At 40.9% G+C, this 24,207-nt stretch overlaps 1 protein-coding gene across 2 annotated transcripts in view; it reads right to left on the reverse strand.

Annotated features, from left to right (window-relative positions):
• DNAH5 (dynein axonemal heavy chain 5) overlaps positions 1-24,207 on the reverse strand; it is a 289,955-nt gene that overhangs the window by 152,194 nt on the left and 113,554 nt on the right. For both annotated transcript variants that reach the window (XM_058715840.1, XM_058715830.1), the window contains exons 22-31: positions 21,471-21,604; positions 16,843-17,044; positions 16,056-16,291; positions 12,492-12,710; positions 11,414-11,476; positions 10,882-11,120; positions 9,907-10,147; positions 7,653-7,852; positions 4,386-4,539; positions 2,726-2,889 (exon numbers count right to left, since the gene is read on the reverse strand). In XM_058715840.1, coding sequence (XP_058571823.1) covers positions 2,726-2,889; positions 4,386-4,539; positions 7,653-7,852; positions 9,907-10,147; positions 10,882-11,120; positions 11,414-11,476; positions 12,492-12,710; positions 16,056-16,291; positions 16,843-17,044; positions 21,471-21,604 — 1,852 coding nt within the window. The remainder of the gene's footprint in view (positions 1-2,725; positions 2,890-4,385; positions 4,540-7,652; positions 7,853-9,906; positions 10,148-10,881; positions 11,121-11,413; positions 11,477-12,491; positions 12,711-16,055; positions 16,292-16,842; positions 17,045-21,470; positions 21,605-24,207) is intronic.

A 24,207-nucleotide genomic window follows, 5' to 3' on the forward strand; every position in this document is an offset into this window, starting at 1 on the left:
AGCCTTTGGTCTCTGAATCTGAGGTCCATTTATAGCTTCTTTTTGAGACAAGTTTACCATCTGTGGTTTTTATCCTTTCCTTTCACCTTAATTTTCTCATTACTTTATTATTTTCCAGCAGCCACCTCCAAAGCCACTTAACCAGCCAAGCACAGGTAAGTAAGCCCCCTCCCTTACATGTTACCCTACAAGTGTTTCTTCTATTTTCAGCTCAGTCACGTTTTTGGTTCAAGGTTAAGCAACACCTCTACTTACTTCGCAGAGATCCTTCCAAAGTGCCATTTGAGGCTCAGAATTTTAACCGCCACCCATGACTCTGAGCACAGCCTGGCTTAGGTGCCCTGGGTTGCTCAGTGCACAAGACAGCTGCCTAGTCACAGCGGTGTTATAGGTACTGTTGTAGGTCGTGAGAACATGGGGGCGTTGGTATGGGGAGGGGGCATCCATCTCCCAGAGTTAGCCAAGGAGACATCATCACTTAGTTGGGGTTAAAAGCTCAGAATATGGGGCATGTCAGTGTCATGTATGTCTCAGCACAATTAGCAACCCTGATGCTGCTCCCACTCGTGACTACAGATGATCGTGACAGGGAATTTTATGTGTCAGCTTGGCTGGGCCACGGTACCCACGTATCTGGTCAAACTTTGTTCTAGATGTTTCTGTGAAGGTTTTCATTTTAAAGTTTATTTACTTATTTTGAGAGAGACAGAGAGAGTGTGAGCAGGGGAGGGGCAGAAAGAGAGAGGAAGAGAGACAAGTCCAAGCAGGCTCCATGCTGCCAGCTGCAGAGCCTGACACAGGGCTCGAACCCACAAACCATGAGATCATGACCTGAGCCGAAACCAAGAGTCAGATGCTTAACCAACTGAGCCACCAGGCACCCCAGTGTAAAGGTATTTTTAGCTAAGATTAACATTTAATCAGAAGACTTTGAATAAAGCAGATTATCCTTCATAATGTGGTTGGGCCTCAACCAATCAGGCAAAAGCCTAAAGAAAAAAAGACTGACAGCCCCTAGAAGAAGGAATTCTGCCAGCAGACTGCCTTTGGGCTTTAACTGAAGCAGATCATCCCTGTGTCTCCAGGCTGCCAGCCTTCCCTGTAGATTTGAACTTGCCAGTCTCCTCCATCACATCTCTCTCCCTCAGTCCCTCTCTCTCTTCTTCTCTCTCTCTCTCTCTCTCTCTCTACCCCCAACCATGTGTATACACACCCTACTGATTCTATTTCTCTAGAGAACTCTGACCAGTACATAACCAATAGTTTATCCTAAATTTCTCCATACATACTGACTATTCTAAGATTGAAGGGGGGATATTTAGGGACACCTGGGTAGCTCAGCCAATTAAGTGTCCCACTCTTGATTGTAGCACAGGTCATGATCCCAAGGTCAGGGTATCGAGCCCCGTGCCAGGATCTGTGGTGAATGTGGAGCTTGCTGGAATTCCCACCCCCCCACCCCGCCCCTCTCCCCTGCTCGTGCTCGCTCTCTCTCTCTCTCTCTCTCTCTCTCCCTAAAGTAAAAAATAATTTTAAAAAATGGTTAAAGGGGAGATATTTATTTTTTTAATATGAAATTTATTGTCACATTGGTTTCCATACAACACCCAGTGCTCATCCCAACAGGTGCCCTCCTCAATGCCCATCACCCACTTTCCCCTCCCTTCCACCCCCCCATTAACCCTCAGTTTATTCTCAGTTTTTAAGAGTCTCTTATGGTTTGCCTCCTTCCCTCTCTGTAACTTTTTCCCCCTTCCTGTTCCCCACGGTCTTCTGTTAAGTTTCTCAGGATCCACATAAGAGTGAAAGAGAAAGAGGAGATATTTAAAAGCATGTATATTCCAGCTATAATATAAATAAGTCATGGGGATATATTTTACAGCATGGTGACTATAGTTGAAAATACTCTATTTCATATTTGAAAGCTGCTAAGAAAGTAGATCTTGAAAGTTCTCATTACAAGAAAAATAGTTTGTAACTATGCACGTTATGATGGACGTTAACTAGACTTATGGTGGTCATCATTTTGCAATATATACAAATCTCAAACCACTATGTTGCATACCTGAAACTAATGTAATGCTGTATGTCAATTATATCTCAATAAAAATAAAAAACACAGAAAACCATGTGTAGTTAACTGTTTTTGGAATATTCACTACTATTCAACATATTTCTGCTTACATGATTTATCTTGATTAGCCAAAGGGAAAGAAAAGAAAAATATATGTTACTCTTGGAATTCACCCCGCCTCCTATACACGTGTGTGTGTGCACGTGTGTGTGTGTGTGTGTGTGTATACACTGATAGATACATGAGGCTGTTGTTTCTGTACAATCTTGACTACTTGTGTACATTATACTGTTCATATTGTTCTTGGTTGCACCTAATGAAATATTTTGACTCTTCAGATGCTTATCCAAGAAGAAAATCAGAAAAGTAGCCGTATCCGTTTTAAAAGGCAAGGACTATATGAGAATTTGCAAGACTTTGTCCCAGTGGATGGAAGAAGCCCTGAGTCCTATTATTCCAACATCAGAACAAATCCAGCAAGGGCTTGGAGATAATATGAGACTCCAAGCTACGAGTTTCATCTATGCAACAACATCGGACACGAATTACGTTTTAGCAAAAGAAAATCAATATGGCTAATGCTGTCTCGTCCCTCTGATCCCTTTCATCTCTAGGACGCTAAGGGGGCCTTCACAGAGCCAGTAAACTTACCCAGTGAGGGATTTCTGGCACATTTCCAACTGGTCCAGCAAGTGCGGTAACAGCTGCCCCATGGTCTCATCTCCAACACAACACTGAACCACATTTGGCATTTCATGAGCCCGAGTCATAATCTTCACCCAAGATTTATCGATATTGGAAAAGCGCTTGGCTTCCTACAAGAACGAGGTAACAAAGCCCACTTGGACACATCTGTGATCTCAAGGAAAGCACATCTCACATACCTTCTGCTGAGGCCAGATTTCTCCCCAGTCTGGATATCCCAACTTTACATGCCTAAAATGTCACACATGTTCTATTTCGATTCTCCTTTTGCACCATCCCACCCCCTTTCTTAAATAAGGTCCCCCCATTATGTTAACTGAAAGCAGAAGACAGACACAGAAATGAAAATACAATATGAGACAGCTTGGAAGAGAAAAGCACTCCCAAGCGTTTTTGCCAGTTATCCCTAAATGAAGTGAATTTTATGTTTTTCATGTTTGCTACACTGAGCACTGAATTGTTTGTATATTTAGAAATGAAAACATTTAAAAATAAGATACAAAACTAATTACAGTATAACCCTAATACTGTGAAATTTTTAAACATAGATTTTTTTCTTTTCACAAAAAAAATTGAAAATGCGCAGAGGACTTTGAGAGAATAGAAATAAGGTTTTCCTTCTTCCCTAAAACTTTCTGTAGTTTACCAATAAGCACGTACTATCAAATACGAGAGCAAGAGACCCCACCGAGCTCCTTGAATATTGAATGTGAAAGTTGCCAGTATTACATCCAATTTGAGATTCCCCACCACCCAGCAAGAAGAAAAACATGCCCAAATATAAAAGCAGAAATAAAGAAATAAGTAAATAAATACTTAAAGTTTCAGTGTGTGGATACATTCCACTGGTAGGTGAAAAATACATCGGCTAACAGATCCATCCTCTGTAATGAAACTGAAAACTCACCACAGGGACAGCTAGGAAGACTGAGCAAAAAAAAACACTCAACACAACCGTGTTTCTAAAACTCAAATATATCATTAAAACATTATAATTTTGCAAACGATTTAAGGTAGTTGAATAAGAATCCTTGAGATTTGGTAAGAAAAATGTTTTTGATAAAAATTTCAAAATACTACACTCCATATTCCCCATAAGATGATTAAATTTGATGAGAAAAAAACATGTTCCACAATCTTGAGAAGAGGGCCTTTTTGTTCTGGAGTTTCTTTTTTCTGCCTGTTTCCACCCCCCCAGTTTTCCAGTACAGATATAATTGGGTGAATTATATAGCGTGAGTTGTTTTAAACTGTCAGTAGTAACAGAACAAATTATCCTGCCATTGTCGAGATAACTACGCCATAATTCCGCACTGTTCCCAAATTCTACCTTCAAATTACCTAAAGTGTATCAATTATGCAGACATTCCTTTTGTTTTTTAACCCTCTGTTTCCCACAAAACCACACGGCTTTGTAGCCTTCACACCCTTACTTTTCCACAATCGCTCTCTCCTTATAAAACAGTTCAACAACAACAACAAAAACATTGGGGAGGGTGTGGCTCCAGAGAAATTGAAATATTATTGCATTTTTGAAGGAATTATTAGTTATTAGAGAATTCTCTGAGTTAAAACCCTGATGAAACCATAAGGAAAATTCTGAAACCTTAGGAAGCTGCTTGGCAATATCTCCTCCCACAAAGACAGCTTCTAAGTAAATCCACAAATTCTGCACCATCATCCAGCTCTCAATGATGTCTGTTGAGTTGGAAAGGTACTGCACCCATTTTTGGATCTGGGCCTTGAACGGCATATTGTACCTAAAATGAAAAATACAGTCAGCATTTGGGAGGTTTTTTTGGTGTTTTCGTTTTTATTGTTGTTGTTTTCAAACTAAAAGATTTTACTTAATCCTAATTTTTACCTGTTTCTTTACAACTGGGATTATGTTGTGCTGGTTTTGAAAATGATGCTACTTGGGGCACCCGGGAGGCTCAGTCAGGTCAGCATCTAGCCCTTAATTTCAGCTCAGGTCATGACCTCGCGGTTCATGGGATTGAGCCCCGCGTCGGGCTCTGGGCTAACAGTGCAGAGCCTGCTTGGGATTCCCTCTGCCCCTCCACGATTCTTTCTCACACCTTCTCTCTCTCTCTCTCTCTCAAATAAATAAACTTATTTTTTTTTAATGATGCTACCAAGTGACTAAATCATCATCATTTACTGGACATTGTTCGACTTTTCCTGTTTTGATCCAGAGCATGAACAGGCAGGAGATGTGTCATCTGAGGAGCAGATCAGGCATTAGACTTGATTCCACACAACTGCTAGAGTAATAAAATTGGGGTCATTGTTGCTACAGCCAAGTGAGAGATAGTCTCTCTGCTGACCTTTGTGTCTTCTCCAGGGACTCTCTCTGGTTTCTCACATACTATGGGGCAATTACAGAGACACTGGTGGGGATCAAACAACCAATTCAATTTTCAAACATGTTAATACCTGCAATCTCTCTCTAGCCTCCCCCTTTCTGGGTCTCTTTCCAACTTCCCAGCCACTCAAAACCACCCACTCGCGTGTGTCTGTGTGTATGTGTGTGTGTGTGTGTGTGTGTGTGTGTGTGTGTGTGCTTGTGTGTGTGTGTGTGTTAGGGCTCATGCATGTCTATGTGTAATACTCTGATAGTCACTCTTTAGTCTCTCCTATAGTTAATCTATCTTCCTTTTTTCATTCTTGAGAGAAAAACAGATCATGGCCTTCCAGTGTTTTTTTCTTTTCTCTTCAGATATAGGGCCCCATTTCTACCTGGAAACGTAAGTGCCCAGTTAAAATACTGAATTTCCCAGCCTTCTCTGCAGCAACGGGCAGGGCCGGGACTAAGTTCCACATCAGTAGCTCCCAACCTTGGCTGTATTTTGGGGACATCCAGCAGACATTAAAAATTACTTGGGCCTGGGCACCAGGGTGGCTCAGTCGGTTGAGCATCTGACTTCGGCTCAGGTCATGATCTCGCGGTTTGTGAGATCGAGCCCCACACGGGGCTCTGTGCTGACAGCTCGGAGCCTGGAGCCTGCTTCCGATTCTGTGTCTCCCTCTCTCTCTGACCCTCCCCACTCATGCTCTGTCACTCTCTCTGTCAAAAATAAATAAACATTAAAAAAAAAATAAACCCTACTCAGGCCTGCCTGGGTCCCACCCCCAAGAGACTCCAATTCTATCAGTGTGAGATGTGGCCCCGGCACTGGGATTTAAGTTCCCCAGGCATCCAGTAAACAGCCAAGTGAGGACCACTCTCTTGGGTAAGAAGTGGGTGGCAGCATTGTATGGAAGGGGGAGTAAGGGGAAGGGCCACCCCTGGAAAAGACAGAAGGGTGAGCCTGATAAAGCTTAGGTCCCTGATGATGAGGTGGAGCCTGCTCTCTACCCTGAACCATCAGCCTTGGAGCTTCTTTTACGTGAGAGCCGCATAAACTTCAGTTTTGTGCAGGCAATGTTTCACGAGGTGTTTCTATTATTTGCAGACAAAATTCTAATAATTGTACTCCCTGTCACTGTTTTTCCTTTTTCTTCGCCCTTAGGGATCCCTCCATTCCAACAGACTATGGACTTAAATCTTTCTCAAATATTAGTCATATTCATTAATAAAATTTTCATTCCCACAGTCCTAATTGTGAAACAGACTGTTTTAATATTCCACATCTTTCTGGGTTTTTTTTTTTTAATTTACGCTTTTCACTAGAATGCGGTTCCACAGCAACAGAGAACATTGTTTGATTTGCTCTTCTGTCCATAGCACCTAGAAAAGTGTATGGCACATGGTAGGTGTTCAATAAATTTGTACTGAATATGTGTTCCTCACACAACTCTCATCTGTGGATTCACTGCCATCGGTAAGGACAGTTTCCCCATCCCTAACATAGTAATTTTTACTTAATTTGTATGTGTTCATTTTCTACCTCCCTAGGATGTGTTATTTTCCATCTGTCCTTCATTTATTTGGGTATGAATAGCAACCAAATTCATTCAAACTCACCAAATCCTAAGTACTTCAGAGTCAAGGTTACCAATGGTCTAAATCTCTAAGACCGAATTTTATATCCCATATTACTCACTTCAAACACTTGGGTGTACCAAGCAAAAGTGAAGAAGAGCAATTTTTATCAAACAGTATTAAGTGGTTATCAATCCCTACATTAAACTTATTCATATACATATACACACAGAAGAGACTGACGTTCGAAAGACAGAATGCAGTAAACTCGTATCTCAATGATACCCACATGCTACACAATTATTATATATCTGAGAAGATCCTGGTGAACAAAAAATTATTTCAGGAGGAGCAAAGGAAGCAAGGTACCAAGGAAATGTTAAGCTCATGAGTCTAAGGCATGTGCATCCAAAGCATGATGGTTTTGCAGTTAACTGTCAAACAGAAGTGTTAGACTCGTATCGGTCTGTGCTGTTTCATTTCTCTTTATGAATTAAATTCACTCTCTATCTTAATCTGTCATCTCATTAAAGTATGTACACAACTAAGAGTTTCTAGTCCACAGATGTTGGCACAACGATTTCCCAAGTAGAACGATTATTCTGAAGCTCAGCCTAATTTCCCCTGGACTCCGGAGCCTGTCAAGCTGTCAGCTGTGCGGTGAGGCTTGTCAGCTGCAAAGTTGAAATGTTCCACAAGATCCAAGTGGCTAATTACATGTTGCATTATTTTGTCCAGTTGACGGTCTCAGACACATCCCACAGTACAGGATAAGGAAATAAAAACAGCATTACACATGCTGTGCCAAGGGCTAAAATTAAAACACGGATTTTTAATGTTAAATAAATTGTATGGGGGCCATTGCTGCATTGTTTAATATTAATTTCCCTTAAAACGTTTGCTGCGGTGGTCCCCACATCTCAGGGGAAAGATGGACGGACTTCCTACCTGTTGCTCAGTAGAGAGCCTAGCAACATCAAGCTGTCCTCCATGCTGGTGATGATTTCTGAGGTGCTGTCTCCCCGCAAGAGGAGCTCTCCACGGGCTTTAAAGCTGCCAAATGCGAATGTTTTGCTGTCCCACTCGTTCGTCACTTGCTTCAGCTTGTGCTCAATGTCTCTCTCTTTCACCGCACTGATACAGATGTCCTATTAAAATTGCAAGCTCTAGCTTTACCACAGGAAAGTCACACGTCCTTCGTGAACAGTCCAGATTCAGCAGAGGTCCTAGCCTCACTGTTTGCCTCATACATATCTAAAAATACTTTTCCCGCCCAGCTCTAAAATGCAATATAACAAATGGCGTATATGTATATAGATCGAGATTTAGGGAGAGAGATGAAGATGTATTACTAAGTAACAGAACCTTAGTTTGTAAAATTTCCCACCAAACTCTTCCAGAGAGAAAGATGACAGAAAAGGTACGCAACAACGGAACACCGTGAGAAAGGACATCCTGACATTTGTGACAACGTGGGTAGACCTTGAGGGCATTAGGCTGAGGTAAGTCAGACAAGTAAAAATACCACATGCTATCCCTTATATGTGGAACCCTCAAAAAAACAGAGGGTAGAGTGGTAGTTACCAGAGGCCAGGGATGGGGGAACAGAAGAGATGTTGGAAATCTAACACACAGTACAGTGATAATAGACAACAAAACTGTATCATAAATATTAAACTTCCTAATAGACTAGAGCTTAATTGCTACCACCACTAGAAGAAATGATTATTATGTGGCATAACCCAGGTGTTAGCTAACACTCCAATGGCAATCATGCCACAATATAAACATATCAAACCAATATGTTATATACCTTCAACTTACACAATGTTATATGTCAATTATATCTCCATTTGGATTAAAAAAAAAAACACACACACATGTGTGATAACCTTGTAAATTTTGAAACTCTAATCAAAGACCCAGAATTTAATGTGTCTCTGATTTAACTCTAGAGCCAAATCAAAGCGGTATGAGAGGAGAAAACGAAGAGAAACCTGACTTCTTCCAGGTCTCCCTCCACTTTCCCAGTCTCCTCTGCAGCCATGCTTTTTCCTGGACCATTAGTCAAGCCCCATCCTTGCCTCTTCTCGTCTCATGCTGCACTCCCTCTCTGCATGAGCTCATCTATGCCCACACAGTCTGTAACCTGTTGTATCTCCCGGTAAAACCCCCATCCATTTGCCTATTGGGCCTCTGTGTTTGGATCTAACCAAGGGAATCCCAAAAACATTCTGTGAAATATCAAACTCATGCCCCAAATTAAGCTCTTTGCACTTTGTCGCTCAACTGATTCCCTTCCAATAATTCCCAATCTCCGTGATGAGCACCATCATCCACCTTGATCGCTCAGCAGGAAATTTAAGGTTTACCCTAGATTGTTTCTCCTACCATGTTCCCTCTCTTGCCAGATTCTACCCGGCTCTACCTTCTAATGATCTCATTGCTCTTTTCTCCCTTCTCCAGCTTCACTACCTGCCCCCTCATCCAACACACCATTGTCTCTTGTCTGGGATATTCTTATAATCCCCTAGTTGGTTTTCCCATCATTCTCACTTGCCCTCCCCCAATTCTTTCTCCACACAGTTACCACAGTGATCTTTACAAAATGCAAATCTAACCATGTCATCTCTGCTCAAAATATATCTCCCAGACGGCTCCCCATTGGTCTCTCCACCCTGGTGTTCCTCTGGTTCCCAAACACACTTCAGACCCTTCACACATGCTGTTCCACACGCCTGACATTGTCTTCTTTGCCCTTTCCAAGTCCCTCAGCCTCACCACACGAGCACATTCCCTCCCCAGCAGTCATGGGCATGTGTCCCAACTTCCCTACCTTTACCACCCCATTACCCCAAACAGGTCAAGCCCATTACTATGGGCTGTCATAGAACAGATGCTTTTTACTTCAATGGTATTTACCCCATTGTGTAACTATACCCTTATTTGTGTAATTATTTAACTATGCAAGTTATCTAGTGATCTATGAATGAAGGAAAGCATCTGTATGTCCCCAGCACTTAACACAGAACCTGTCACGTAAACATGTGTGGAAGGAATGAATTGCTGGATGCCCAGAAGAGTTTTAATTGTCCTGGTATGGTTTACTGGTCCAACATTCCATAATGTAGGAATACTGTCAAAATAAATCCCATGAGACCTTCCAATCTCCCACCACATCAGGTAATCCTACGAACTGTACCTCTATTTCTTCTTTGTATTTCAGAAGAGGTGCCTCCATGATATTTCTTAACTTAAAAGTTTCATTCCCCACATCCAGATTATGGCCAGTGAGAGCAGCTATCCTTTCCCAATGCCTGTCCATCATGGCCTTACTGGCCATGTGCTCCAGGAGTGGGCAACACTCACTGAAATCATCAATGGTCTTCTTCAGATCCAAGAAAGCCTGCCAGTCCTTCAAGGCCCGGGGCAGCTTCCGACACCTGCAAAGGGAGTCACCGTGAATGGTCATTCAAAGATGAGCCTGAGTGTCTCCACTCCAGGCTTGTCTACTAGCATTCTATCAACAAACAGTCATTTCAAATACCTACCACACTTTCAAATCTCATGATTCAAAGGATATCTGTTAATCTAACATACTTTTACATTAGAGAAAACTGCCCCTCCCAATTGGGAAAGTTTGGTGCTTTTTTTTTCAATTCCCTCGTAACACTTAGCTAGGTAAAAGGCATTATTTTAAATGACAGAGGTGCCTCCCAATTCAATTCAATTCTACAAACATGTATTGAGATCCTCCTAAGTACAAAGCACAGCGGAGTGTATCAGGCTGTCAACCAAAAAACACAACGAATGACCCTGTATTTTCTTTGGGTTCAACACTTAAGTCATACGGCTCTTGCTTTTATTACAGGAAGTCATCTCACATAAACTTCAAATGTTTGATAAGTGTAATATAAAGAGAGATCAGCTCCCTCCAGGATGCAGAAGAGCCCCTGACAAAATTCATCCAGGTTTAAAGGACGCATTTGTCTTACGACGTACACACAGGGGTAATTAATAAATAGCGTCTGACAAGGGTGACGTCAACGGACAACAGCAATGCAGCCTGATGTGCTTTCAAAACATCTGGGAGTGAAAAGAGAACTTGACAGTCTATCAAAGAAGAAAGCATTTAAGATTCAATAGCTCGGGGCATGCTAAACATTTAATTTCTCACCTGTTCTGGAACTCTGAAAGTTCACTGTTGATTTTTTCAATATTCACTTCCGACCAAAGCATCTCATGATAGCTATTTACAGTTTCTATGACGCTGTTGTATAGAGAGTATATTTTCTGTAGAAGATTTAATTGCTTCTTTATTTCAAGAAGCTGAGGATACGGAGTAACTGGCAGTCCAAAGAGCTCCTCTCCTCCAGTATAGGTGATGTATTTCCGATAGATATTATCAAATTGATTCTAAAGAAAACACCAGTGAAAACTCAGCAAGATGATTTACACATGAATAAACAGGTAAACTTAAAAACTGGCAAATAAGCAAACATGTATGATTTCAGAGCACATGTAAATAAGAATAGTAAATAACTATAGTTAATTAAATAGACACCATCTCCAAATATAATTATCCCAAATCACAATTTTTAAAAATATTCCACAATAGGCTTTTCTATATTAAGGGGAAAAAAATGTATGTGTCTAAAACATGTTAAGGTTTTGGTTGTGTAGAAGGTCATAGAAACCAAAAAGATTACCTGAAATATGATAAGCCTATCACTGGCTTCCTGGGGTTTTAAGCCACTAGCCATTGGACCATTCTGAAACAAAAAGTTAAACACAAAATAAAAGGAAGTGTTGTATTCAAATTTCATGAGCTCAAAGTATATGCACATCAAAGCTAGTTTTCATTCACGTCACATCAATGTTAGGAAACTTCGTTCTTTAATTGTAGAAAAGGACTCAGGAAAGTGACTCATGTGGAAATATTTTCAAGTAAAAAAAGCCAAGTTAATACCACACCTTCTAATTTCAGGAAATTCCTAAAATTAAAAATGAGTACTTCTCATTTCTTAGGCGACCAGGCGAGAAAGGGTCAGTAAGCAGTCTATAGGAAGCATGTATCATGCCTGGTTTTGAACTAAAACACCAATGCCACGGAACTCACAGATTTTAGCATTCTAATATTTATTTGCAGAGTGACATAGAATCTTAACATTCCAGTCGGGCTTTCCTACATTAGAACGCCTTCAATACGTGGATTTCTGTGCTGCTCCATCCAAGTTAGTGCATGGATCCAACCTCATAACTTCGTTAACTTTGTGCTTTTGTGTGTTCCTACTTAACAGGTACAAACTGTACCCTTCGCATATTTCCTTTCTCTAGTGTATTATGATCGGTTAGAAGTGGGTCTTAGTGTACCACATACTCCTAGTGCAGAAGAGTCTGCACTAAAACTCATAAGTGAAGGACTAAAACAGGAACTGCCTCTGTCTTGTCCACGTTGGTGTCTTCAGCACCAAGGGCAGTGCCTGCCACACCCTGGGTGCTCTACAGTGTTTGTGGAACTAAGGAAAGCTGCAGAAGGATGACATTTAACCACATGTGAACAGGATTTGGCCACACAAAGTTAGAAAGCTACCAAACAACTTCAGGAACAGACCAATGATACAATATGGATTGCACTTTTAGACTCCTCATTTCCTGGATTGCTCTCATGAAAATGAAACTCCCATTCCTAGGGAGAGTCATGAAACTTGGCATAGAATCTTTATGCACTTTGCCGGCTCTATTGACTCTTCCCAAAAATACAAACAGGAAAAACCAGAGTTGTACCAAATCATAGTCCAAATAGAAGTGGTGACAGTCTCGGAGGAAGACCTCCACGGTACTAATTAGCTCCTTCCTGAAACGGGGCTGCAGTGAGACTAATTCGTTCTGAACTTCACTGGCACGTGTCAGAAGCTTCTCCCAAGAATAGCGCAGAGTATCAACCTTGTCCATCTCTTCCTTCGTTATGAGAAGACCGTATTTGTTAAGCAGGGCATAGGATTCCTACACAAAAGAAGGAAAATTTAATTTCTGCCGGTCAGATGCATAAATCTACTCACTCACTTATTAAAACGATAGAATGGAAAAGATCAGTATGATAGGGAAACTACCCCAAGAGTTCTTTCCTTCTTGCAAACCATAAAAGCTTAAATGGGCAACCGGGCCCCTAAGCTTCAGTTTCCTCTTCGGTAAAATGAGAAAATTCCTGGCTGCTTCACAGGATTTTTGTGAATATCCACAAATATCATTTTAAATGAATTTCAAAAACTATAAACCATTATGCAAATAAAAGGTATTTTTATTTAGGCCCCTAAGTTGTATTTCAAGACTTCGAGATGAAAAACGTAAGATAATCTAACTGCTAATATTAGCATAATAAAATAAATCAGGGTTTTAACTCTATCCCATTTCATTTTGTTGGTAAGAGGTTCCAATAGTAAGACACACAAGGGTACTGCTGCATCAAAGCCTGAGCCCAGTCATTGACCTCAAGTTGCAAAATCCTCGACTACTCTCTTGGCTAAAAGAGTTTGGTTTTCATGAGAAAGGGTTTTCCCTAAATATCTCTGCCCTCCTCTCCCGGCATTAGTTCTCTCCATACAGGTGGAACGAATACCTGATCATTAATTTGGGTAAAAGACTTGATGTGGGCAAGCCTAGCCCAGTGCCTTTCTCCCTCTTTCTTCTTCCTCCTTGAAGGCAACCCACTGGTCTGCCCTCCAGTGTCAATAGAGTGAAGCAGGGTGGGGTGCCTGAATGGCTCAGTGAAGCGTCCGACTTCGGCTCATATCACGATCTCGCGGTTCGTGAGTTCAAGCCCCATGTCGGGCTCTGTGGTGACAGCTCGGAGCCCGGAGCCTGCTTCCGATTCTGTGTCTCCCTCTCTCTCTGCCCCTCTACCACTCATGCACGCTCGCTCTCTCTCTGTCTCTCTCTCTCAAAAATAAAGCATCAAATTTTTTTTTAAATAGAGTGAAGCAGGGTAATAGAGGGGCCTGCAGCTTTTCGATTCTGCCTCTGATGCACGAATAAGTTCAACAATTCTGGGATGTAGTCATCACAAGTAGTGTGTGTGCATGGATTTGGGTGGTAATGGGAATATGGGAGTTGTACACTAAGCCAAGTCTTCCAAATAAGTTCTATCGGGAACAAAAGGTTGTATTTTTACCTTGACTATTTGACTACAGTTTTGTCTGAATGCTCAGACAGGGGGAAACAGGGGTGTCAGTTACTGGGCCTTCCCTTCAAATGCCCAGGGACGCTCCTGGTTCTACACAAAGCAGGGACTCTTTATCTTATGTTTCAATTCCCAAGAAGGACACGGTGGGCCACATGATTTTCCTGACCTAATACGGCAAAGGTGCAAGCATTTAATTATCTGAACCATTTTCATGGTTATTTGGAACTTTCCAAAATTCAAAGAGGGGCACAGAAAATGTGAGACTGGTGTACAATCCTCACCATCAGAATTTAAGTCCAGGGGTGCCTGGGTGGTTCAGTCAGTTAAGCGTCCAACTCTTGGTTTCGGCTCAGGTCATGATCTCACGGTTCGTGAGTTTGACCCCTGCATGGGGCTCCACGCTGACAGCATGGAGCCTGCTTGGAATTCTCTCTCTCTCCCTCTCTTTGCCCTTCTCCTGCTCACTCTCTCTGTCTTTCTCTCAAAATAAATAAATAAACTTAATAAAAAAAATTTTTTTAAGAATTTAAGTCCAGACATTTAAGTTATGAAGTGCTAAAATGGTATTTTTTTTTCTGGAATCATTTTAATGCTATAATCATACTGGTTTCATTCAAAAGAATAATACAGTGACCCATTCCTGAGCAAACAATTTCATACAGGAGAGAAAATATGATACAGCATAATTATAAAAGAAATGTGTAACACTAATCAAGCTGAATAATTTCTTTGACCTTTGGTTTCCTTATGTTAAACGAGGTGTTGAGTAAGGATTAAATGTGCTAATACAGAATTAATACATGAATGGACACTGTTAGTACCTATAGGGACCAAAATGTGCCACTTTGCCACATTATTTTGAATAAAAGTCACTTAAGAAATAGCCAATTCAAAAAGAACTCTCTGACACTCTGCCCGACTTTTTCTCCAGAAACCAGGAAATAAATCTCCTGTGTGAAAGGCAGCCTCTCAGAACCAGGAGGTAAAGAAACATCCTTATCACCAGGGATAGGACATTTAGAGCTGAGAAGGCTATATAACAACCCTTGTTTCTTTTTACTAATTTACTACCACAGCCCAAAACTTATTCAGAATTCCTTACTAATTGAAGCTCCCAAAATTCAGTTTTCTTTATCCTTTCAATTCCTCACGGATTTATTGTCTCTTTGCCTGAAAAGCATAAAAATGGCCTGCCTTGGTCATTTCTTTAGGTCTCAATTTCATTATTGGGCCTCTGTGTGCACATAGTAAAACTTTGGTTTTACTCCTATTAGTAGGTCTCATGTCAATTTAAGTTTTAAACCAGCTGGAGAATCTTGAAGGGTAGAGGAAGAATTTTTCCTCCCCTACAGTTGCATCCAGGTTCTGTTTTCCAGCTGGTATTCCCATCCTGACTGCTAGGAGTACTGTCTGGGGTAATGGCAGCTGCCTCTTTCCCTGGAAAACTGTCCTCAGCTAAATGGGAGTCTCCTCTTGGGGAGATGATGGTCAATAACCAACTGCCTCAGGGGTACAAAGGGCAGTCTCCCTTACCTCAAAGTGGGAGCAACTGTGTGGAATTCGTGCTCCAGAGCACCCTGTGGGAAATCTGTCTACAGCTAAGCTCACACCCTCCCTTAGCTCCCCCACCTCTGACCTGACCTCATCATTCCTATTTCCCTCACACTCCCTTCTCCTATGAGCACTTATCAGTAGATCACTTGTACCGAAATCCTCATCTCAGGCTCTGCAGTTAGGGACTTTAGATGCCATGCAAAGGTCTAGAACTGGCCCATAGAAGGTACCATCATTAAGGTATCATCATTACTGAAATTATTCTTAGGTTAAGCATCCATCTGTAACCACCATCCCTACAGTCCACAGCTAGTCAATACTTCAGATGGGGCGCCTGGGTGGCTCAGTCGTTTGAGCATCCGACTTCAGCTCAGGCCACGATCTCGAGGTCTGTGAGTTCGAGCCCCGCGTCGGGCTCTGGGCTGATGGCTCAGAGCCTAGAGCCTGCTTCCAGTTCTGTGTCTCCCTCTCTCTCTGCCCCTCCCCCGTTCATGGTCTGTCTCTCTCTGTCTCAAAAATAAATAAATATTAAAAAAAAAAATTTAAAAATACTTCAGCTAGTATCACTCAACATGATGAGCTATTCCCATAATGAACAAATGATTATCAGTTACCTCAATAGGTCCTACTTGAAAGTCAATGGAGATTTGCTGCTCCCGGATTTCTTTCAGTGCTGCCATAGCAATCCGAATATCATCTAGGTCTTTAATCTGACGATTCAGTTTTTTATTGAATTCTTCAACAAGTGTAAAAATGTTTTCCATCTCACGCCTGTACTTTTTGTTACAGTGACGACCGATGACAACCATCCAGGCCTTTGTCTCAGCAGTCAGAGTGAACTTCAAGTCATCTGTAAAACCCAAATGTCCACAGTTCAGTTTGAAAAACTTGAACCAGTATGAAAAAACAGAGCACTGCTGTTCACCAATAATAAACACTTTGCAACTTACAGCTTTGTGGTGCATAAAAAAAATTAAACTGGAAAAAGTTAGATTTCCTACTCATCATTTATTCATTTATTTTATAAAGCTGGTCTTACAACAATGTGAAACATATTTCAAAAATGCTTTAAAAAGTACATATCAAAACCATTGAAGATTAGCCTCAAATGTTTACAATTATTTATTAAAGGAAGGGTACATTTTAATTGCAAATACAACACACTCATTCTCTTTCTCTGAAATAGCATTTATTTTCAAGGTTTAGCAGCAAAGTGTTCAGAATAGTCCAGGATATATAATTATGCAGAAGGGAATTAAAAACAAATCTACAAATTGGTCTGAAAACTTGAAGCCCATAAAAACTTTAAGACAGCTAGAACTCTCTGGCATACTAATCTAGGTAAAGAGACAGAACAATACAGTTGAATTTTGATGACTGTATGAAAGAAAACGAACCAACCTGTGTATAGAGCAATGGCGCCCACACAGATGTACTCTGGCTCGGCATTAATTTCCTGCTCCAGCTTTTGAAAATAGACAATCTGAGATTCAAATTCAGAAAGCAAGGGGTTTTTTGTAATAACCATCATAATTGTTTCTTCTTTCTCTTTTTGCCAAATATGATTGTAGCGCTTGAAGCAATCCATAGATGTAATAACTTCCTAGAATACAAATAACAGATTCGTGTTCAGAGGGAAGATGTGGAAATGGCATCATGGTATATGTGAATGTTGCTCAACTGCTGGTGGTTCCCATGGATTTATTAAATGTTTAATTAGTGAGGCACCTGGGTGGCTCAGTCAGTTAAGCGTCCGCCTCTTGATTTCAGCTCAGGTCATGATCTCACGGTTCATGAGTTCAAGTCCCGCATTGGGCTCTGTGATGGCAGTGCAGAGCCTGCTTGAGATTCTCTCTACCTCTCTCTCTGCACCTCCCTGCTCGCTCTTCCCCTCTCTCTCTCAAAGTAAATATAAAATAAAATAAAATAAAATAAAATAAAATAAAATAAAATAAAATAAAATAACAAAATAAAATGTTTAATTAGTGAGCTGTTTATTTAAAAATGCCATAGGATTGGTACTAGATACAATATGGGCATAGTAACTCAGGAGTAGTAACAATGAAATTGTTAGCCTTCCTAGCCAAAAGGAGAAGGGGACAATTTCTAGAAACTAGAAAAAGAGTCCATGAAGACTTTTGTGGACAAGACCCTCTTGACTGGAGTTGGGTCTTCATTCAAAAACCACAGTTCAGGGGCGCCTGGGTGGCTCAGTCGGTTAAGTGTCCGACTTTGGCTCAGGTCATGATCTCACGGTTCGTAAGTTAGAGAGCCTTGTGTGGGGCTCTGTGCTGACAGCTCAGAGCCTGGAGCCTGCTTCAGATTCTGTGTCTCCTTCTCTCTCTGCCTACCCCTGCTCATGCTCTCTCTCTCTCTCTCTCTCTCTCAAAACTAAATTAAAAAATTTTTTTAAAAACCCACAGTTCAAAATCATGCCACAACAGGGGTGCTATGGAAAAAATTATGCTAAGGTCACTCTCTTTCCCCTGCCCCACACCCCCCGCCCCCAGCCCCAGACCTCTGCCACGACTCTGTCGTTGGTAAAATCTATTGGAAGCCTCAATGGAAAACTATTAATTTGTTCCATAAGGTCAGAGAGTGGAGATAAGATCTGGAGGGGCAAACAGAATACATCCTGTATCAAACCCCACCTGGCAGATTGCATGAAATCACGTAAAATGTATAAACTCATTGGATTAGAAGTGACGTCTGTACAATATTAAATCTTCCCATCCAGGAACACAGTATGTGTTTCCAAATCTTCCAATTTTTTTTTTAATTACATGTTAAGTGTTATGGGAATCTTCATAGAGACTCCACACACTCTTTATTGCGCATATTCCTAGGTATTTTTCAGCGATGTGATTATTGTAAACAGGATCTCTTTTCCACTATTTTTACAACTGGCTATGGATGGCATAGAAGCTTAAAAAATTGATTTTTTAATCAACAGTCCTGTTCGCTACAAAGTGTGCTTCTGTAAGATGAACTGGCTCATTCATGTTTGGTAACTAGAGAATGATGTCAACAAAATGGGGAGGTGACATTATCAAATGCTATTTTTCCCAGCATGCTGTTCTGTACCAGCTAAAGCAGCCGGCCGCGGAGGGGCGCAATTCTGTGTGCACGCCCCTTCCAGCACTTTTTCCTTTGGGGCCAGTTTGGTCCCGCTTTGTGTTGAGGCTGTTCTCTGCACAGTTCAGCATGATCTTTGGACATCTTATCCTTGTTTCAACTGTTTCTCACACCCACCTTTTACCAAGTTCTGTCACCTTTTAATAGTAAAGCTCTTTATTTACGATACCATTTTTAAATGGGTTAAAATTTTACTATGATTGCCCCTGTTTTTGTAACTACTCGGCTACAAACTTTCCTAGGTTTTGTGTGTCTGCCTCAATTCTGTTTTTCTCATAATCCGTATTATATTTGATGTGCAACTTTGCAAAACAGTGTTTTCAGGAATGTTTATTGTATTACAGCAGAAATGCCTATAATTACCTTTCAACGAACTCTAACCTGACTCTCATTGGGCCATATTTTTTTTTTAGATCAGCCTCTTGGATTTATATAATAGATAATCATATCACCTATAAATAATTAAAGATTTGGCTCCTCATTTCTTATGCGTCTACCTCTTGGGAATCAACTTTTTCTATTGGCTTATATTATAATTTCAGAGATACATCTGCGTGAGAAAAAAATGTTTTAACTGGGATAGAATTTAAAATGCCATTATTTGAAAAAATATAGCATGCCAACAGCATTCTAAATGGCCCAGTCACTTAAGTAGAGCTTACCAACCTGCACTAAACCAAATGGCTTCACTCCAATCCCCAAATGCAGCGAAAGTGTCCCACACGCCTCGGGTGTGACAGCCGTTGAGACGTCCCAGACTTCAATTAAAATTGGAAAGCTAAGCCCGCCACTACTTATCCAGCCAAAGTGACCCCCTTGCATGGACTGAGATGTTGACATGCACACCCAGGATGAATTGCAACAGTATGCAGACATTCACAAGTGTAGGATGATGTGGAGAATGAATTACAGATTACCAAAGATAGCAAAATATGGGTAGAAATTCCAGAATCCTGAGCTCTTTGAACATCCTAGACTTTATAATATTAAGAACATACCCTAAATACGTTGAGACTCTCATTTATCTTTTCTGACGGTGTCACTCTTTATTAAGTTGGAAGTTTTTAAAGTGGAGGTAACCTAGGGCTTAAAGGAAAAATTCCACGAACTGCGGGTGTAGAGCTGAAGTTATTTTTATTGCCAAGGTTATTTAAATTGTTTGGTCCAGCTCATCTTTCCAAGCCAGGCAACGTTGTAAGTTGGTGGCTAGCCTACGGATCTGCTGAATGTAGGTCAGGTTTACAATCTGATCCAGTCAGCGATGGCAAGAAGAAAGGGGCTGGGATCATAGGATTTTCCATAGTTGAGCCAGAATCACCCAGAAGGGTCTTTGGCTATAGAGAGCTGATCATGTCTAGTATGATGACGAAGTGTGTATTTATTCTTCCAGAAACACTATGTCCATCTCGTCCGTCTGGAAAAAGTCCAAGTTATTCTAAGTGCCTAAGATTTGCACACTTCCTTCGTGTAATATAAAAGCAAATGCGACAGAAATAACACGGAGATAAGCATTTTGTTGCCAGCAGTATGCTAATTTCAACGACTATGCTTACCCTTAGATTTTCATAATAGCGGCTGCTTATATTCAGAGAAAGTAATGAGCTTCATTATTGATTTATTTCATTGTATGTTCCATGATTACTGCAACATTTGGAAATATATCTGAATGTTTATCATCACCATAAAATACTTACCTTTATCATGCATACAGAGCTTGATAAACTAAGCACTAGATAAATATTTGTTAAATTGAATTACGTGAACACTGTCCCTAAGGCAAAATTAAATATAGGACCTTCAATATCTTAAGAAAGGAATATTGAAAATGCATAAGTGCAAAAGCTTCCAGTTCCCTCAGGAACACATTAAAATTAAACTTAATAATATTTCTTCACATGGTTACAGCAATGGCAGCTCTCAAAATGTTTTCAAACAAATGAAGCTCATTCTATCAGAACCGAGTAATAGAAAAGATGTATTTGCTGAGTGGCAACTATTCCCTCAACACGGAGAGACATCTTTAAAGAGTCGACAGGTATTGGCGGCAGTGTGAATATAAATTGTGCGTCAGTAGAAGCTGACTTCAGGGTTCTGAATCCTTTTGACAAAAACAGGCTTGCCTGAACAGAAAGGGGGGAGCTGAGAGAGGAACAGGTTGGAAGAAAACCTAATCCTAACGTACACCCCTTTCGAGTACAAGTTTGACTTGATAACACCTATTTGCTTTATTTTCCCTATGACCTCGTCTCCGTGTGGTAATACACATACGTTTCCATCTGATAGTTTATGAGATTTACCTGACTACACAAAAATGAAAAATTAAGTATAAGCCTTATTCTGCTTCAGATGAAGCAGTACTAGTCAGTACTGACTGGCACTCGCTTGTGGTTTGAATTTTTTAAGTTTGTATACTTATTTTGAGAGAGACAGTGAACGTGCGGGAGGGCCAGAGAGAGAGAGAAAAAAAGAGAACGCCAAGCAGCCTCCACGCTGTCAGCTGCAGAGCCCGATGTGGGGCTCGAAGCCACGAACTGTGAGATCACGACCTGAGCCGAAACCAAGAATCAGACACTTAACTGACTGAGCCACCCGGCACCCCTTAAAATTTTTTAACAGTTAGGTTTATTTGTACTAAATCAGTAAATACATAGACTTAAAGCATTAAACAGAACACAACATAAAACATAGGAATAATGGTCCTTTTTCACCTCGCAACCTAGAAAGAAAAAGTTTTAGGTAAACGAACATTTGCTGAGCACATCCAAGATCCCACAGCTCCTCACCAAAGGCACCGTGGGTGAGACCCAGGCTACGTGTAGGACACAAGCTTGTGACATTCACACAAGTACATATTGTAAAGCAAAGGGTTCTGGTGACAAATCCTTTTGACATACCTTTTTAGTGGAGTTGATGATTGTGCTAAGCACAGACACTAATTTCACAATCTCTTTGTTATCAGACACATTCTTATAATAGTTCCTGGTTTGCACAGGAATGGGTAAGTTTACAGATGCTATTTCAAAGGTATCTAAAACCAAAAAAAGAGAGAGAGAGAGAAATTTATATCAACAGCATAGGGAACATGCTTTAAAAAGATGAAGGGATAGAAATGCAAGCTGGTGCAGCCACTCTGGAAGACAGTATGGAGGTTCCTCACAAAACTAAAAATAGAACTACCCGACGACCCAGCAATTGCACTACTTGGCATTTATCCACGGGATACAGGTGTGCTGTTTCGAAGGACACACGCACCCCCATGTTTATAGCAGCACTATCAACAATAGCCAAAGTATGAAAAGAGCCCAAATGTCCATCGATGGATGAATGGATAAAGAAGATGTGGTATATATATTCAATGGAGTATTACTTGGCAATCAAAAAGAATGAAATCTTGCCATTTGCAACTATGTGGATGGAACTGGAGGGTATTATGCTAAGTGAAATTAGTCAGAGAAAGACAAAAATCATATGACTTCACTCCTATGAGGACTAAAGAGACAAAACAGATGAAAATAAGGGAAGGGAATAAAAAAGAATATGAAAACAGGGAGGGGGACAAAACAGAAGAGACTCATAAATATGGAGAACAAACTGAGGGTTGCTGGAGAGTTTGGGGGAGGGGGGATGGGCTAAATGGGTAAGGGGCACTAAGGAATCTACTCCTGAAATCACTGTTGCACTATATGCTAACTAATTTGGATGTAAATTTTAAAAAATAAAAAATTAAACTAAAAAAATTAAATAAAAAAAATTTTTTAATTAAAAAATTTTTGAGGGGCGCCTGGGTGGCTCAGTCGGTTAAGCGGCCGACTTCGGCTCAGGTCATGATTTCACGGTCCGTGAGTTCGAGCCCCGCGTCGGGCTCTGTGCTGACAGCTCAGAGCCTGGAGCCTGTTTCAGATTCTGTGTCTCCCTCTCTCTGACCCTCCCCCGTTCATGCTCTGTCCTCTCCGTCTCAAAAATAAATAAACGTTAAAAAAAAATTTTTTTTTCTAAATTTTTTTTGAAAATAAATAAAATAAAAAGATGAAGGGATTTCTATAAGGAAGAAATTTTTTTTTTTTTTAAAAAAAATTTTTTTTTCAACGTTTTTTATTTATTTTTGGACAGAGAGAGACAGAGCATGAACGGGGGAGGGACAGAGAGAGAGGGAGACACAGAATCGGAAACAGGCTCCAGGCTCCGAGCCATCAGCCCAGAGCCTGACGCGGGGCTCGAACTCACGGACCGCGAGATCGTGACCTGGCTGAAGTCGGACGCTTAACCGACTGCGCCACCCAGGCGCCCCTATAAGGAAGAAATTTCTATAAAGTAAGGACCTCTGACAATCTGCTTCTTTGTAAAAAGCAATTGAAAACTTGTCAATATCAATTTTTCAGGACTCTGGACATTACCCAAAGCTTGCAAGAATCCAAGTAGTGTTTCTTTATTTAAGAAGAAATGCTAAGGGGCACCTGAGTGGCTCAGTCAGTTGAGCATCCAACTTCAGCTCAGGTCATGATCTCGCAGTCTGTGAGTTCAAGCCCCGGGTCGGGCTCTGTGCTGACAGCTCAGAGCCTGGAGCCTACTTCAGATACTGTGTCTCCCTCTCTCTCTGCCCCTCCCCCACTATGCTCTGCCTCTCTCTCAAATATAAATATTTAAAAAATTTTTAATTATAAAAAAAGAAAAAATGCTAAAATCTTGGCAACCATAGTGAATTTCGAGGTGTTTTAACTTCCCTAGGTCCACTTCCCCCTCCTTGGCAATGTGTTTGCCTTGAGAAACACAGCCACAGCTTAGCATCACCCAGGAGCCAGACTGGCTTTGGAGCCCCTCAAGAAGCCCCAGAGAATTGTGACTATTTGACTCATCGTGATGTTCTCTAGAAAAGCCCCATCCAGAGTTTATCTTTATTTGACTTGACTCAGAATTCACTGAGTAAAAAAACAAAAAACAAAAACAAACAAACAAAAACCCTATCACCAAAGCATTTATTAGAAAAAAAACAAGCAGTAACAATTAACTTCACAGACGCCTGAGACAATGGTACTCGTTGAGATAAACAAGAGGTTGGCCAAAAAAATCAAAGATCTGAGGAATGAGATAGATATCCACAGAGGGTGTTGTAAAGTCGTGATCCCCTGGGGCTCTAAAAGTCATGCATATGTACAGAGCTGTGCACATGCCCAGGAAAGACCTAAAATGCCCTGATCTTTTACTTTGTCTGAACTCAGGGCCTCACACAATCAGTAAATAAAGGCTAAGGCAGTCCTGAAAACTTCCTGAGCCATCAGGTGCTCCAGCCAACATACCATCCCCTAGGCGAAAGGTGTAGGACTTACTGGTTCAGAGGATTAAGGAAATCTCTAGGCAATCGTTAGCTGACCATGAAACTAACCAGAAACTCCAGCTGTGCACACCACAGGAAAGGCAAATTCTACAGAATTAGTCCAGGAGAGTCCATAAAGTCAATAAAGAAACAAACAGTGACAACAACAACAGACTGGGGACAAGACAGCCAGATTTTCAAAGGTGCCACATTCTATTCTTTAAAATATCAAGTTTTTAACAAAAGTAAGAATGGTCAGCCATGCAAAGATACAAAATAGCAGTCCCCACACACAGGAGCAACAGCAGTGAATAGAAACT

Source organism: Neofelis nebulosa, chromosome 1, assembly GCF_028018385.1.
Source record: "Neofelis nebulosa isolate mNeoNeb1 chromosome 1, mNeoNeb1.pri, whole genome shotgun sequence".
NCBI classification, from domain to species: Eukaryota; Metazoa; Chordata; class Mammalia; order Carnivora; family Felidae; genus Neofelis; species Neofelis nebulosa.